This window comes from Neovison vison, chromosome 5 (assembly GCF_020171115.1).
Source record: "Neovison vison isolate M4711 chromosome 5, ASM_NN_V1, whole genome shotgun sequence".
Classification (NCBI taxonomy): domain Eukaryota; kingdom Metazoa; phylum Chordata; class Mammalia; order Carnivora; family Mustelidae; genus Neogale; species Neogale vison.
Window position 1 is genome coordinate 333,610 of NC_058095.1, and position 13,948 is coordinate 347,557.

Here is a 13,948-nt window from a genome sequence, read left to right on the forward strand (position 1 = left end):
GGAACCCCTCAGCCAAGCTGGGGGCCGCAGCCCAGCCCTGTGGGAGGGGCAGTGGGATGCTCGTGCAGATTCCTGCCCAGGGTCCTCCGGAAGGGGCTGCGGAGCCTGCTGATAGCCCTCTGCACACAGAATCCGCCCAAGATGTGACCAGGCTCTGGCGGGGCCACGCACTGGTGTCAAACACGGCCAGTGAGGCTCCAGGCCCCATGCGGCCACGGGACGCTGAAACGACCTCTCTTGGCAACAACCCCTCCTGAGGCTCAAAGCCGCCTGCTCTGCTGTCACATGCAGTCACATGCCCAGAACCCACTTTCTTCTCCTTCCCCAGGGCACAGGCTACCCTAAGCCATGTCCGCTCACCAGGCACGATGCTCGCGATGGCTACATTTCGTGGCATGCTGGGGGTGGGGCATTTCACCCTGACCCCGGTTCCCCCGAAGCGGGAGGACACCCGAGCCGGCGCTCTGCCGACTGGCTCCCCGGCACCTCCCACGGGCGGCGTCGGCAGCGGTGGCCTGCTCAGCGGAGCAGAGGGCACTGCTCAGGGCCCCCCCGCACACCGGGAGAAAGAACAGAACAAGAGCACTCACAGACGCCGCTCTCCTGCAGTTTATGTTCCGGTCAAACACCGCGGCGATCACCAGAGCACTGCGAAGAAGAGGAAAGCAGTTAAAAGGAAACCCGGGAAAGAACACACGCCCTGTCGCAGGACGTGGGAGTCTCTCCCATCTGCTCAGTGCGAGCTGTGCGCAGCGAGCCCCCGGCGCCAAGGGGGCTGACCCTGCGCCACCAACGGCCACGGGAGGCACACGCACCCGGGTGCCAGGGACGTCACGGGCAGAAGAGCTGCCACCACGGGGGCCTAGGAAGTGGAAGGAAGTGGAATGTACTCAGCCTTCTCGGGGAGGCGGGGGGAGGCGGGGGGTGGGGGGCGGACAGAGGATGAGAACCGGCAGTGCCTGGCGGGAGGGAAGCAATCAGGCAGGGCTGACAGGGACATGAACATGGACGTGGACACCCGGGCCCAGGCAAGAGCTCCGAGAGATGAACAGGGAGCACAAAGGGACGCACATGGGCAGCCAGTGGAGGCCCGAGGCCCTGCCCCTTCTCAGAAACCCAACCGAGTGCAAAACACAGTTACAGGTCTCACAAATTCTCCAGATGGCCACACCCCGACCCCAAAGGCAACCACACCCGTGCGCAGAGCTCCGCAATTCCACAGACTTCATGTAAACCCTCTTCCTTAGGTCATCACACTTATCTGTCACTGATACCGCAGAAAGCACTCATTTGACTTTGTGTGGCTTCAGTAACAGAAAACAAAGGATTGGGGGCAAGACTGAAGACAGTGCTGGCTCCAAGGATGACTGGAGAACTTGCACCTCCTATCAGCCCAGAGAAAAGGCTTTTGGAAAGGGGCATTTCAGACCCACGAAGGCCACCGCAAAGCAACCTCTCCGTGCGCCCGGAGAGCTGAGGGCCCAACACGAGCCACTCCTCTTCCTGCACCTCAATCCTCTTCCTCCTCCAAATCCTGGGACAGCCCACGGGCACAGCCACATTTCCCAGCTCTCCCGGCCTGGACAAGGACCTCCTGAACCACCCCCAAGTCCCTCCGGCTGCACGTCCGTCGATACCGAGTGGAAGCAGCTCAATCGCCGGCACAGACGGTCAGGAGCTGACCCCGGAGCCTGCGGACACGTGGCATTAGCCGCCGAGGGCAGTTCGGGCTGCAGGTGCCGGTCAGGGAGGCTACAATGACAGACCCCGCGCAGTCATAAAGGCCCTGGGACTGGAAGCAGGAGGCAGAGGGGACCCAGGACACCCAGGAGGACTTGGCCCAAAGCCGCCACCTGTGAAGATGGAGGAATGCCCAGAAGGCAAGGGACGGTGCAGCCTCTAGAAGCTGGAAGAGGGTCGGATTGTCCCCAGAGCCTCCAGAGGGAACCCGCCCTGCTGGAACCTTGGTTCCAGCCCACCCCGACCTGTATCAGACCAGTTACCCCACACCCACACTGCAGAGTCCTCCTGCGTAATAAGAGTGAATGGAGCACCAACTCACGAGAAAGCCCGGGGAAAGCGACGGGCATTTGCTAAACAGGAAGTCCACACACTCTGTGTGTCCGTACAGGAGACATTCTACAAACAGCAAAACTAGAGGGTCCAAAGCCAGTGTGGTGACGGCCAGGGGACAGGGTGACTGCCAAGGGCAAGGTGGGGGGACACAGGAAAGACAGAACTACCATTCGGGACCATACTTGTGGTGCCCGAATCTGAACCGGTCAAAACCCAAAGAACGTACAGCAGGAGGGAACCTCACTGCAGCAAATGCAAAGAGCCATCATAAAGTGGGGGACCCCAGCAGCCAAGGGAAGGCACCTGTGACACAGAGCAGCACCACACCAAGGGCCAGCATGTGTGACCTTTGGCAGGGCGGGTGGGCTAGCAGCTCTGGGGCCACCACACACGGACAACTGGACACACAGCCAAGGACGAGAGCCAGCAGGACGGAGGGAACAGAAGAGAGAGCTAGGACAGCAGGGTGCTAGCCTGGCGTCACGCGGTCCGCACGGACGCAGGGACTCTGGCCGGAGGCACCCTTGGTTGGCGTCCCTGTACGGGAGAGTGAGCAGGATCTGGGTCTCAGGTCTCAACATAAACCCCTGGAAGCCGCTGACCTCAGGGCTGAGCCAAGGGAACAAAAGATAAGCCTGGGGAATCCTGTCCCGCTAGAAAGTGAGGAAGTCCCAGTCCCTGAGAAAGGACCCAGCAGCCCACATGAAGCCACACCCAACGGCCAAAGGGAGAGCCGTCTGGGCCACACCACCGGCAAGTGTTCCACGATAGGACCGACAGGCCCGAGGGTAAGGGAAGCCCGCGTCAGTCCACCCGCGCCCACCGACGATGCAGCAGGTAGACAGGGAGAGCGCTGGCTTCCGCTGAGAGAAGAGCCAGAGCAGCCGCCGCGGGCAACACCCACCGACCCGGTGGTCAGCGCAGGCAGGACGTGGTCTCCAGGTCCCCGGGAACGTGCATCACGCACAAAGGAAGACAATCCCAGTAGCTTGACAGACCCCACCTGAACCAGGGGACAAGGGTGGGCCCTGGCCATGCTGCCTCCAGCGGCCCGCCACGGCACCCGGCGACAGCTGAGGGCTACACAGCCCGCACTTCGCACCGCAGGTGCGTGTGGGGAGGACGTGAGGGGAGCCGGCGAAGGGCCCACGGGAGCCTTTCCCACTTCTTACACCTCTCCTGTAAGTCTCGAGTTGGTTCAAAATTAACATTCTGAAAACAACTAAACATCTGAAGATTTCAGTGTCTTGGGTCCTTCCACGGGTAAAGCTGAAAGTAAATTCAGCAAAACTCTCTCAGCAGAGCGAACTCCCTTTCTCCTCTAAATGTCTGACCACAGACTACAGCCGAAATGAGATTCGAATAATACTGGGCTTAAAAGTAAAGAAAAGTCACTTTCAACTTCAACATCATGCTGGCTTTTGTTCATGAAATCTCAGAAATCATTAACTGACGGATTGGAGTCGCTGTGGTCTCTGGGTAACTGAAACTTAGGTAACTACTGACCCTAACGAAAGGACGTGTGGTCGCCCCACACACAGTCTCAAAACTAACGGAAGTTTCAGCAACACAAGAGCTCTTTACCAAAATCCGTAAGATCCTATGTATTCTAGGAAAAGATATTCACAAGATTTTCTGCTTCAACATCTGATGCAAAAACGTAGACTATAACTTCACTAACTCTAGCCAAAACTACCAAAACTTCGCTCCTAAACGATGATCTTCCAATTATGGAACACTGATCAAAGAGAGGAATGTGAAACCACCCTGTAAGCCAGCCAGAAGCCCTTCAAGGTCACCGCCGCGGGATGCGTCCACCTCAACAGTTCCGGCCCCGCCCCCCGTGTGCGGACACGCGGCCCCACTCAGGCCAGGCTGAGTCTACTTCCAACCGAGCTCTTGTTGGTGCGGTCAAGGCCCTAAGACAGCTCACGGGTTTCGCTTCGTGCCCACCCAGTGTGGGCCCGGCCCGCCAAGCAGTGAGTGCCCTCCCGAGGCCAGCCCGGCGTAGAGGGACCCTGCTCTGAGGAGCCGGTGGGGGCAGGAGCCCCAAGGAGAGAGCTTAGCGTCAAGCTTTCAAGTTCATGCTGCGGCGGAGCCCAGGTAGTAACGGGTGACTCTGGAAGGTGGCTTCTGGTTTTGCCGCGTAGGTTAACTACTCCCCTTCCTTCCAGGCAGGCCCTAAACCACCGCAGGCAGCCACGGGGAGGGGTGGGGTCCACGCCATTGCTGAGGGCCCCTTGCAGAACGCGCACTCACACTGGCCCGTGCTCAGCCTCACACGGGTCAGGGCCTCTAGCGAGGAGGGCAGCTGTGGCGAGGCCCAGAGCACACCGTGCCGCTCCTACACTCACGGGCCGCAGGACGACAACTCGTCGAGACCAGGCATCACAGGAGCCCCGGAAGGTTCCATATCTAAGTAACTGAGCAGAAACTGGGTGTGGCACATAGTGCCCAGCTCTGGGCATGAGAGCCCCTGCGTCCTGCCAGAGAGCACACGGAGCCGGGCCCCGAGGGCCGTGTCGGCGGCAGCCTGGATCCCACTGCGCGTGGCCTCACCTTCGGTCAGGTCGCCTTCTGCGCTCACGAGTAAATGGCCGAAGGCGGTCCCTGCTTCACCAGTATTCTCCCGGACTTGACGAAGTGAAGCAGGAAAGACACAGCAGCGCCCCTCAAAACCCAGCTTTTAGCCAAACACAGACTCTGAGGTTAGCTCAAGACTTCAACCGTGGGGGGAGCTGTGTAACCAGCTTCTGATACTGGGCTGATTACAACTGTAAACTGCTCTAATTTCACGCTTTCAGAACCAAACTGGCTCGTCGAGAAACACCAGCACGTCTCCAACAAATGCGGGCCTGATCGTACCGAGCAAACATAAGTACGGAGGCTCCCGCGGGCCTGAGGTCCCCTCTCCGCCAGACGGGGCCGAGTGCGTGAAGTCACCAGCCCTCCTTCCACACTCAGAAAGGGGACACGAAGAGGGGCCACAGGCCAGCCGCGCGTGCTGCCGGCCGGGCCTCAGTCGGGCTGGAACGCGCCTCCTGCGCCTTCACCTGTTTGCTCTCGCCGGAGGAGCTCAGACGATACTTCACCATGATTTCTCAACACAGAGAAATGGTCCGTGTCGAACAGAAAAGGACTTTTCTTTCTCGTCTGTGCCAGGGGAAAGCTGCACGTCTCTACCTGTCCTGAGCTCCAGGCACCTGGTTTTCAACGGGCACAGCAAAGAGCAGATCTCACCCCAAACTCAGTCTGTTAGACTGTAGAATGCTCTATAGCCAAAAAATAAATAAAAGGCAAAGTCCGCTGCTTTTACCCTAAGTAACACTCCTCCTGTCGTTCTGAAGCAAAGGAGCGTTACAGATAAACACCAGACTGGCGATTTATTACCCATCCGCGCTGTCTGCAAGTGCCAATCACATCATTTTTTGAGTAAAACGCAGGCCCTGCCCATGACTCCTCTCCCTTTCCTCGGCCCTCAGCGGCGAAGCTCACACCAGTTCACAAGGCGGTGAGACACCAGATGCGCAGGAGGCCCTCACGTCAGAGCCCCGCGGAGGCCGAGGGGGTTCACCGGCGGCCAGGGCGGCCAGGGGAGCGCGCTCTGGTCACCAACCACCATGAACTTTTCTTGAAGAACAAAAGGGTTATCTTCCCCCTGGAAGTCTGCCATTAAGAAACGCTGAGTGAGAACAAGACGTAGCTTTGAGCAACGCTTGCCATTTCCTGATTTTTCAGGACAATCTTGCCCTCGAGGAAGAGATCTGGGACTCTGGATCCCGGGCCCAGCCCACGCTGCCGCTGCTGGCCGGGCCGGCTCCGCGGGCTGACTGGAGTGGGCCCTGCCGCGGGCGCTGATGTCAACAGGGGCTTGGCTCACAAAAGAGTTTCAGGTGAGGAAATCACTAGAAGGTGACAACCAACGCGCATGCTGGCAACGCCCGCTCCTTTTTCTTCTTCTTGTAAATTAGCTTTTGATGAGAAGCAGTTTACGGAGAACTCACCCACTTGGGACCACTTTACCTTTGTGTTCACTCCTCCTAAACAGCAAGTGGCTTTTCAGGAAGGCCTACTGACTTTTCCACAGTTTGGTCTCTTATCCTGTGTATAATGCTCAAGAAATCCGGATTTTTTTAAAGTGACCACTTCAAACCATGATTCAATCAACCTAAAAACCGCCTTTCTGGTATCTGTAAGTCAGAGGGTCAGCAAAAAGGCACCAGGAGGGAAAGAATGTGCACGTTCCTTCGGGAGGTGAGCCTGTCTCACGGCCGTCCGAGGAGGTGAGGGCCACAGACCCACCCTCTCCCTGGGCACCTGCCCTGAGCCCAGGCCCTTTCCCACTGTGACTACCACCCTGGTTTCCTTCATTAGGCATTTCTACTTCATTTCCACAATGACATTCTGATCGCGGCTGTCTACTTTTGCAGGACCCACTGGAGAGTTTGGGAAAGTACAATTACAGATATCATGGTTTTATCATGAGCCAGGATTAATGGGTTTAAAAGCTGACAATTAAAATGTGGTCACTTATTACAAACCGAGGGAGGCAGGTCTCAAAGGCCACACCCCAACCGATACTCCTGGGGCAGGGAGGCGCACGCAGGCAGCGTCCGCCAGGCTCCCCAGCACCGTGACTCACCTCTGAGCCCGCCCTCCCGCCCCCAGATGCCCGCAGTCCAGATGGACGGGAAGAGCTGGAGCACAGGTTCCCTCAGAACCTGCCAAACTGGCCCGAAAGCCTGCTGGGCACAGCTCCAAAGGGCACTGGCTCATCCAATCCTGGGATGGGCGCAGGGAGAGGGGACAAGAGGGGCCTTTCTAACAGAAACTCCCGGGTAAATTGGAGAGATCAGGAAGGTGACAAAGCAGGAGTCTCCAGTACCCCTGCTAGCCGCTGTCGAGTCTGCTAGCCTCCATGCGTGTGATCGAGCAATTCCTCGGGCCTGCCCGGGAGTGAGAGAACCCAACCTCCCTGAGACAGAAGGACGTGCTGGAACCCAGGGAGTTTCCGAGGACAGACACTGGCCTCTGCCACAGTCCCTGCTCTCTGGTCCTTCATGCTCAGTGACTCGCTCAAAATGAGTCCCAGCTCAGGGGCACCTGGGTGGCTCAGTGAATTAAAGCCTCTGCCTTCAGCTCGGGTCATGGTCTCAGGGTCCTGGGATCGAGCCCCACATCGGGCTCTCTGCTCGGCAGGGAGCCTGCTTCCCCCCTCTCTCTGCCTGCCTCTCTGCCTGCTTGTGATCTCTCTCTGTGTCAAATAAATAAATAAAATTTAAAAAAATAAATAAAAATGAGTCCCAGCTCAGAAAGGTCAATGTTCTTAACAGCCACCTTCACGTCCTCCTGACATGTCCCAGACAGAAGCCCTGCTTCCCAGACACACAGTGGGGCCCTACAAAACCCTTACCTACAACCGCCAAAGAAGGGGCTCAGCTCCACCCTCTCTGCAACGAGCAGTCCACAAAGGCACGCTCGCTCCAACACAGGCAGAATGACCGGAGCGGTCACTGGTCCCTTCAAAGCCCTCCCACCCAGTGTCACTTACCAGGAAGTGAGTCGAGAGACCGGGACCCTCTCATGCTGCAGAGCCAGCTCACTGAGCCCCACGCCTGTTTTTCCTTTTCTGAATAAGGGATCGTGACCCCGGACTGAGCTGTGCTGGTGCCCCTCCGCCCCTCAGCACCCAGAGGCTCTGTGGAGGAAGCACACTCTGGAGAAAGGAGGTCCCTGGTGACTGCATAGGCCACCGGCTGGCCCACGTGTCCTGGGACCTGTGACATACCCATGCCTGGGGCCCCTCGGAGTCAGGCTGACCCCCAACTTCCACACCCACGCTAAGGCCAGGCTTAACATTTAACAGCATCTTTCCATCCACCGACATTTTGCTTTATAACGTCAGAGACTGGGAACAACGGTAAGCTCTGACGTTGCAGAACACAGCTTTGCCTGTGGTGGGAAGAGCCTCGCTTCCAAAACCCGGAGCCCTGGCCACGAGCCCTGGGCCCACACGTGACTGGGGACGTTAGAGTTGGGACCCTGTGGTGCCATAAGAAGCTTCCCCCCAAGTACAGAACAGCGTGTGTGATGGCCACTTGGCCTTCTGGACGTGCTCCTCTCCAGGTGAGCGAAGCCTCACTCTGGTCCCATGGCCTTTGGCAACCATTTAGCCCTGGGCCCGATTTCCTCCCATCAGGCGGGACTGAGGAGGGTCCCTGGAGAAAGCAAGGACACAGATTCCTGTGAAGCTTATAGCTCGCAGGCAAACGTAAAACTCAAAAACAAGTGTGTTAGGGCTGTTTGCGCTCTGAAAGGGGAACAGCCACGTCAGGAGCCGGGTCCCCCTGAAGCGGCGTGTGTCTGCCGCAGAGCACGCCGTCGGGACCTCGCAGCAGAGGCCGGCTGCTCACTCACGCAGAGCCGGGCCTGGGTGTCTGCCTCCGGCACGGGCCCAGCCCGGCACCCGCCTGCTGCGAGACTCCGGGCAGCCGTCCCGAACACCGTCACTTGCTCGGCCTCCGTGGGGCGGGAAGACCACGGCCCCTACCCACGCCTCACAGCACGAGACAGGACCAACCTCAACAAGTTTGCTCTGTGACCGGCATCAACAGTAAGTACGCTTTTCGCTTTCACACTCTAGCTACAGAAGAACTTCCACAAAGTGGACGGGCAGGACAAGCAAGCAGCGGGCAGGGCCTTCCCTCCAGCCGGTTCGCGGTGCAGAGGAGAACAGGTGCGGCAGGTGGCCAGCTGGGACATGGCGCAGGCAGGACCCAGGAGCCGGGAGAGGCTCCCCGGGCAGCCTGGCCCTCCCTGCTGAGGATCACCAGCAGCCGCCGCGACGGCCGTGAGGGACGCAGGTGCACGCAGCCTCCCTCTGCCCCCCGGGCGCCCTGGCCTCGGGTTCTGCAGGACAGCACCTCCGTAGACCAGCCCCCGGGCCTCGCCCTGCACTTCCCCAGGTGGACCCGGCTGGGAGGCGCTGGGCCTCTTTATGACTTCCTCGGAAGCGCTTTATCTCCCTGACCCGGTCAGAATCCTCAGGCTCCTCTGGAGGCTTCGCTTCGTTGCCGGAGTCAAGACTGGGCAACAGAGGCCCCAGCTGCACAGCACAGGCGGCAAACAGGCCTGAGGCCCCGCTCCCAGCCCTCAGATCCTGGGAGCACAGGGACACCAGTGAGAACGGAGTGGTGCTCCAGTCCCCCGTGCCTCTGCACCCCCACGGGACAGCTGCAGGACCCGAGACGCTGGCCGCTCGCCGGGCAGGCCGGCCACTCCCGCAGGCGCCAGGACACCGGAGCTAGGGGGCCGCGCTCCCAGGGGTTAAGGCCTGCAGGGTCTCACGCACAAACCTCGGCCTCCTCAAGAGCTGCGGGAGGGCACGTCCACGGCCCGAGCACCATTTCGAACTCCGGCTCCCAGTAAAAGTGGCAGGTAAGCATTTCGCCTGTGACTAACACAGAGGCTGCCGCCTGGCTCAGGGCCCCTCCCCCGGCTACTTAAACCACAAGAAGCGGAGACCTGACATCCTTCTACTCAGAGAAACTTACTTCAGTCCAAAGACGGAAAAACAAATCAGAGCACGAACATTAACTTCAAAACCCACTCTACTGGGAACACATCCGTTTTGTACTTTTCCAAGCGAAAAAGCATCAGATCCTAAAACTGGAGCATGATGTCACAGGACCCGAGCCACCTTCAGGAGGCTCAGCTGGGCACGCACAGCGGAGGCCGAGGGCCGAGGAGCCCAGGCGTGCCGCAGTCCACACAGGGTTCTGGTGAGGTCACGCGTCTGCCGCTGTCACTTCTCTCCCCAGAGCACCAGAGGAAGTACATCGCCCTACCTCACAAACCTGCTCTCCCGAGAGCTGATTTTCATTTCAAAGGCACAGACAGTGAAGCTCGTCAACACATGTTGCCTTAAGTGAATCTCAGGGGCAAGTCCATAAAACTTGAAAATGAAGGCTGGACAAAACGCGGCCCCCTCAACAAAAGCAGCTTCTTCCCGCCCTCCCGAGCCTTCCCTAGGAACTCCACCTGAAGTTCCAGAACTTCTCCCAACAGAACACACACACACTCAGCACAGCTCACCTGACCGAGTTCGAACCCCACAGGTTCTTCTGTGCTCGAACAGAAGAACCTGCCACCTACAACACAGACCCCCTTTCTCTAAGGACCTGCTAGCCACAGGCCAAAGCCTCCAGAACGTTCCTCCTCAGCACGTGTGGTTTGAACTGCTCACCCGTGAGAAAGGAACTCCACTCTTGAGCTGCTTCTTCTCTACAGATCACCCTTAAAATTGTATCATTAGCTCATTAATACCTACTCCTTCTGGGAAAGGTACCACACTGGCTGCTTCCCGTGCTGTCAGGAGGCTACGATCCCAGGAACAACCCAGGGGCACACCTGACCCCGCCAAGGCTCTGATGGACGTTACCTGGAAATGGCAGCCACGAAGGGCTGCAGCTCCTGGGGCTCATAGGCACGTGCAAAGGCCCAGCACACGTAGCAGGCGGCGTCTCTAACATTGGTGCCCACGCTGCAGGAACCCCGCTTCTCCTCATAGGTCAGCGCCTTCAGGATCACAGGGACAACTGCACAGGAGACAAAGACCGTGAGTACAGGCCAGCATCATGCCTGCTGCCTCCGCAACCCCAGGGGCAGGTACTGTCCACCCCAAAGCCAGCTGGTCAGAAAGCAAGCGTCTGGAAGGAAAAGAGAAGTTTGCTCAAATCAGGTGGAAACATCTTCTAAAAGCTGCCCGCAAGGGCACCTGGGCGGCTCAGTGGGTTAAGACCCTGCCTTCGGCTCAGGTCATGATCTCAGGGTCCTGGGACCAAGCCCCACATCAGGCTCTCTGCTAAGTGGGGAGCCAGCTTCCCCCTCTCTCTCTGCTGCCTCTCTGCCTACTTGTAATCTCTGTCAAATACACAAATAAAATCTTTTAAAAAAAAAAAGTCTCTTAAAATGATTATAATAGGAAAATATGATAGAAAAAAAAAACTAAGAAAAATTTTAATTTGCAATTCAAAGAGAGAATATTAATTTTTTTTTAGAAGTCACACTCAATGGGACTTTCTGAAAGCCCATGCTCTAAGTCCCAATTTGCTGCTCCGAACCCAGCAACAATGCCGCATAAAGCCCACTGACAGCTCACTCTGGTGTCTGGAGAGCTTCAGAAGTAGAAACCAGTGAGGACCTGTTCTCAGAGGAGATGCTCCCAGGCACTGGTGGCACACGGGCATGACCACCTCCAGCAACATGTGGCCTGTAACACCCTGGGTCGGACAGTGGAAGGGCAGAGGGCACGGCCACACCGCCAGGGGTGATCAGCTGCGTGAAGTGGGGGGAGCGTGTCGTTCTACCAGCGCACACGGCCACAGCCTCCTGTGCTCCAGCAGCTTCCCACCCCAGGCCACAGGTCGCTGACCCAGTAGCCTCCCACCCCGGGCCGGGTCCTCACTGCAGATGAGCACCACACACCTGTCCCATCAAGGAGGACAGGACGGCGACAGGGACCGACCCCTGACGGGAGAAAGAACGAAGCTAAACGCCAGCACACTGTGTGACCAAGAGGCAGCCCAGAGGGGACCGGCCTCAGCCCCTTGTGCGTGTGCCAGGCCTGCCCAGGAGTCCGGCGCCGCCACAAGCGCCTCACAGTGCACCTCACGCTGTCCTGCCTGCTCGACAAGAAGACCAGCGAGGTCACACGCACACAGTCGGAGAAGACATTCCAGGTGGGGTTTACGCAAAACAAAGCAGCCATCTCCCGAGCAGCTACCCTCCCAGAAATCATCTTCCGAGAAAACGTACCAGAAAGAGCCTTGAGCAAAAAAATCAAAAGGAACAACAGTAAGACGATGAACATCCAACACAAATTTCCCCTCTGCCTTTCTGCATCTAAGGGAGTTGGATTCTATATAAATAACAACAAAAAGTAGATTCGACTCTTACACTTTTTATATACATATGGGGACTCCTTTTACTTTATTACAAATAATTAACATAAACTTACTTACATTACTGAAGCATACTCCAAAATAAGTCATTAACAAACAGCTCAAAAACACAGTGTTAGCCACACTGTGTAAGCTGCAAAGTGACGGTGTAAACCCATCTCACCAGGGTCGACAAAGGGACCAACCAAGGGCACCGGTACTAGCTGTCCCGGGGAGCACGGGGCACCGGGGCACCACATCGAGCACGCCAAGAACCCCAAACCCCAAACCTGGAGCCCACCCCCTTGCCGAGTTCTCGTTTCCTCAACAGAGAGCAGCAGGGCAGCCCTGCGGGACGTGCCCCTGCAATGCCACAAGGGCTGAAACCGGGCCTTTCTCCCCCACGTGTCCCACCTCAGCCAGAGGCCACACACACCATCTTCTGGGGCGCAGGTCAGGGCGTGGTCGGCATCCCGGAGCCGCCGCTCCTCACTTCCCGTGGCACTGAGGCCCCCCACCCGTAGCAGCTGCGCCTCGAGCGGGACCTCCTCGGCCAGACCCTCTGTCACTGCTGTACCACGACCCGCTCTCGGCGCCGGTCCAACGACTCCCTTGAGAGGAGAGAGCCTGCCCAAGCGGCTCCCTGGGCTCCCTCTCGAGAGGTCCCAGCGCCCCCACGCCTTGCATCCCGTTAGGCCACACGGGGGCACAGCTTCTCCCCGCGGCAGGGAGAGAAGTCACAGAGCCTCGCTCAGCAGGCTCTGCCCCCACCAGTCGGCACACCGGAAAGGAGCTCAATTTTCTGCAAGAACACCTGTCGGTCTCCGGGAATGGCTAACGAACATTACAATCAAGGCTCCTGGAGCGTGTGCAAGGACCAAAGCAAACGAGAGGGCAGCATCACCGCTGCTGTGAAGTAGTTAAACCGAATCAGTGATTTTTAAACTATTATATTAACCTGAACTAAACCAACTCTGGGCGTTCAGTGGTTCTACCCGGGAAAATTCCAGTTCACCTGGAACTACTCCTAGCTTTCTAGTGTTGTTCACGGCCACTTTCCTCGCTAATAGGACAGCCCATTCGCGGCCCAACGGCTGTGAAAACTAATAGGCTGTGGCACCTTCGGGAGGAGAGCATCATGTAAACGCGCTGCCACCGCCATGCCAGGGCCCCGAAGACCGTCCCTGCGGCTCGGCCACCCAGACAGCTCTGGGTAAGACTGCTCAGCAATTCTATAGCCCGAGGGGAACCTGGATGCTAACTGCTGAGTCCCAATTTATCGGTCCACTGGACAAAATCAATTTCAAGACGGACAACTAGAGTGACGTGGCCAGGGCCACGGATGTCGACTTCAGGCAGGCGTCACACCCGCTGTCACATCAGGATTGCTCGGTGCCCCCTGCAAGAAGCCCACCTCCACATGGATACAGCCCCCAGCTCAGGTCGGCTCGACCTTGAGGTCACTCCCATCGCACCCCCCGAGCCCGACCCCAGATCAGGGAGCCCAGTGGTGTGTTCCCAAGTGAGAGTGGAATGGCCTTCCAAAGCGTCACTTTACTGGCCAGTGAGGTCTGTCAGTCATGACGAAAAGGACACAAACGGCCGGACTGGACTCCACTGATGGACCTCCACCACAACTCGCACACAGACCATGTCACCAACACTGCTGGGCAAATCGCCAGCCTAGTTAGTGGGTCCAACCTTGGTCCATCTGGCCCACTCTGTCCCCAGGAGCGAGAAAAGGTCAGCCCCTGAGCGCTGGTACTCAGACTCAGCTCTCCAGTACAGGGACAGCAGACCAGTGGGGAACGCAGGCCACAGTGACCCCCCCCACCACAGACACACCCTGACTTTGTCCCCAGAACCCACACGCGCCCATGTGCCGCAGGTAACTGGACTCCTCTGTCCTCCTGAAGAAACTGGTCAGAGAC

General features: G+C 58.0%; 1 protein-coding gene across 3 annotated transcripts in view; it reads right to left on the reverse strand.

The window, feature by feature from the left end:
• Positions 1 to 13,948, reverse strand: part of TBCD (tubulin folding cofactor D) — a 154,318-nt gene that overhangs the window by 57,334 nt on the left and 83,036 nt on the right. For all 3 annotated transcript variants that reach the window (XM_044247140.1, XM_044247137.1, XM_044247139.1), the window contains exons 14-15: positions 10,517 to 10,673; positions 591 to 648 (exon numbers count right to left, since the gene is read on the reverse strand). In XM_044247140.1, coding sequence (XP_044103075.1) covers positions 591 to 648; positions 10,517 to 10,673 — 215 coding nt within the window. The remainder of the gene's footprint in view (positions 1 to 590; positions 649 to 10,516; positions 10,674 to 13,948) is intronic.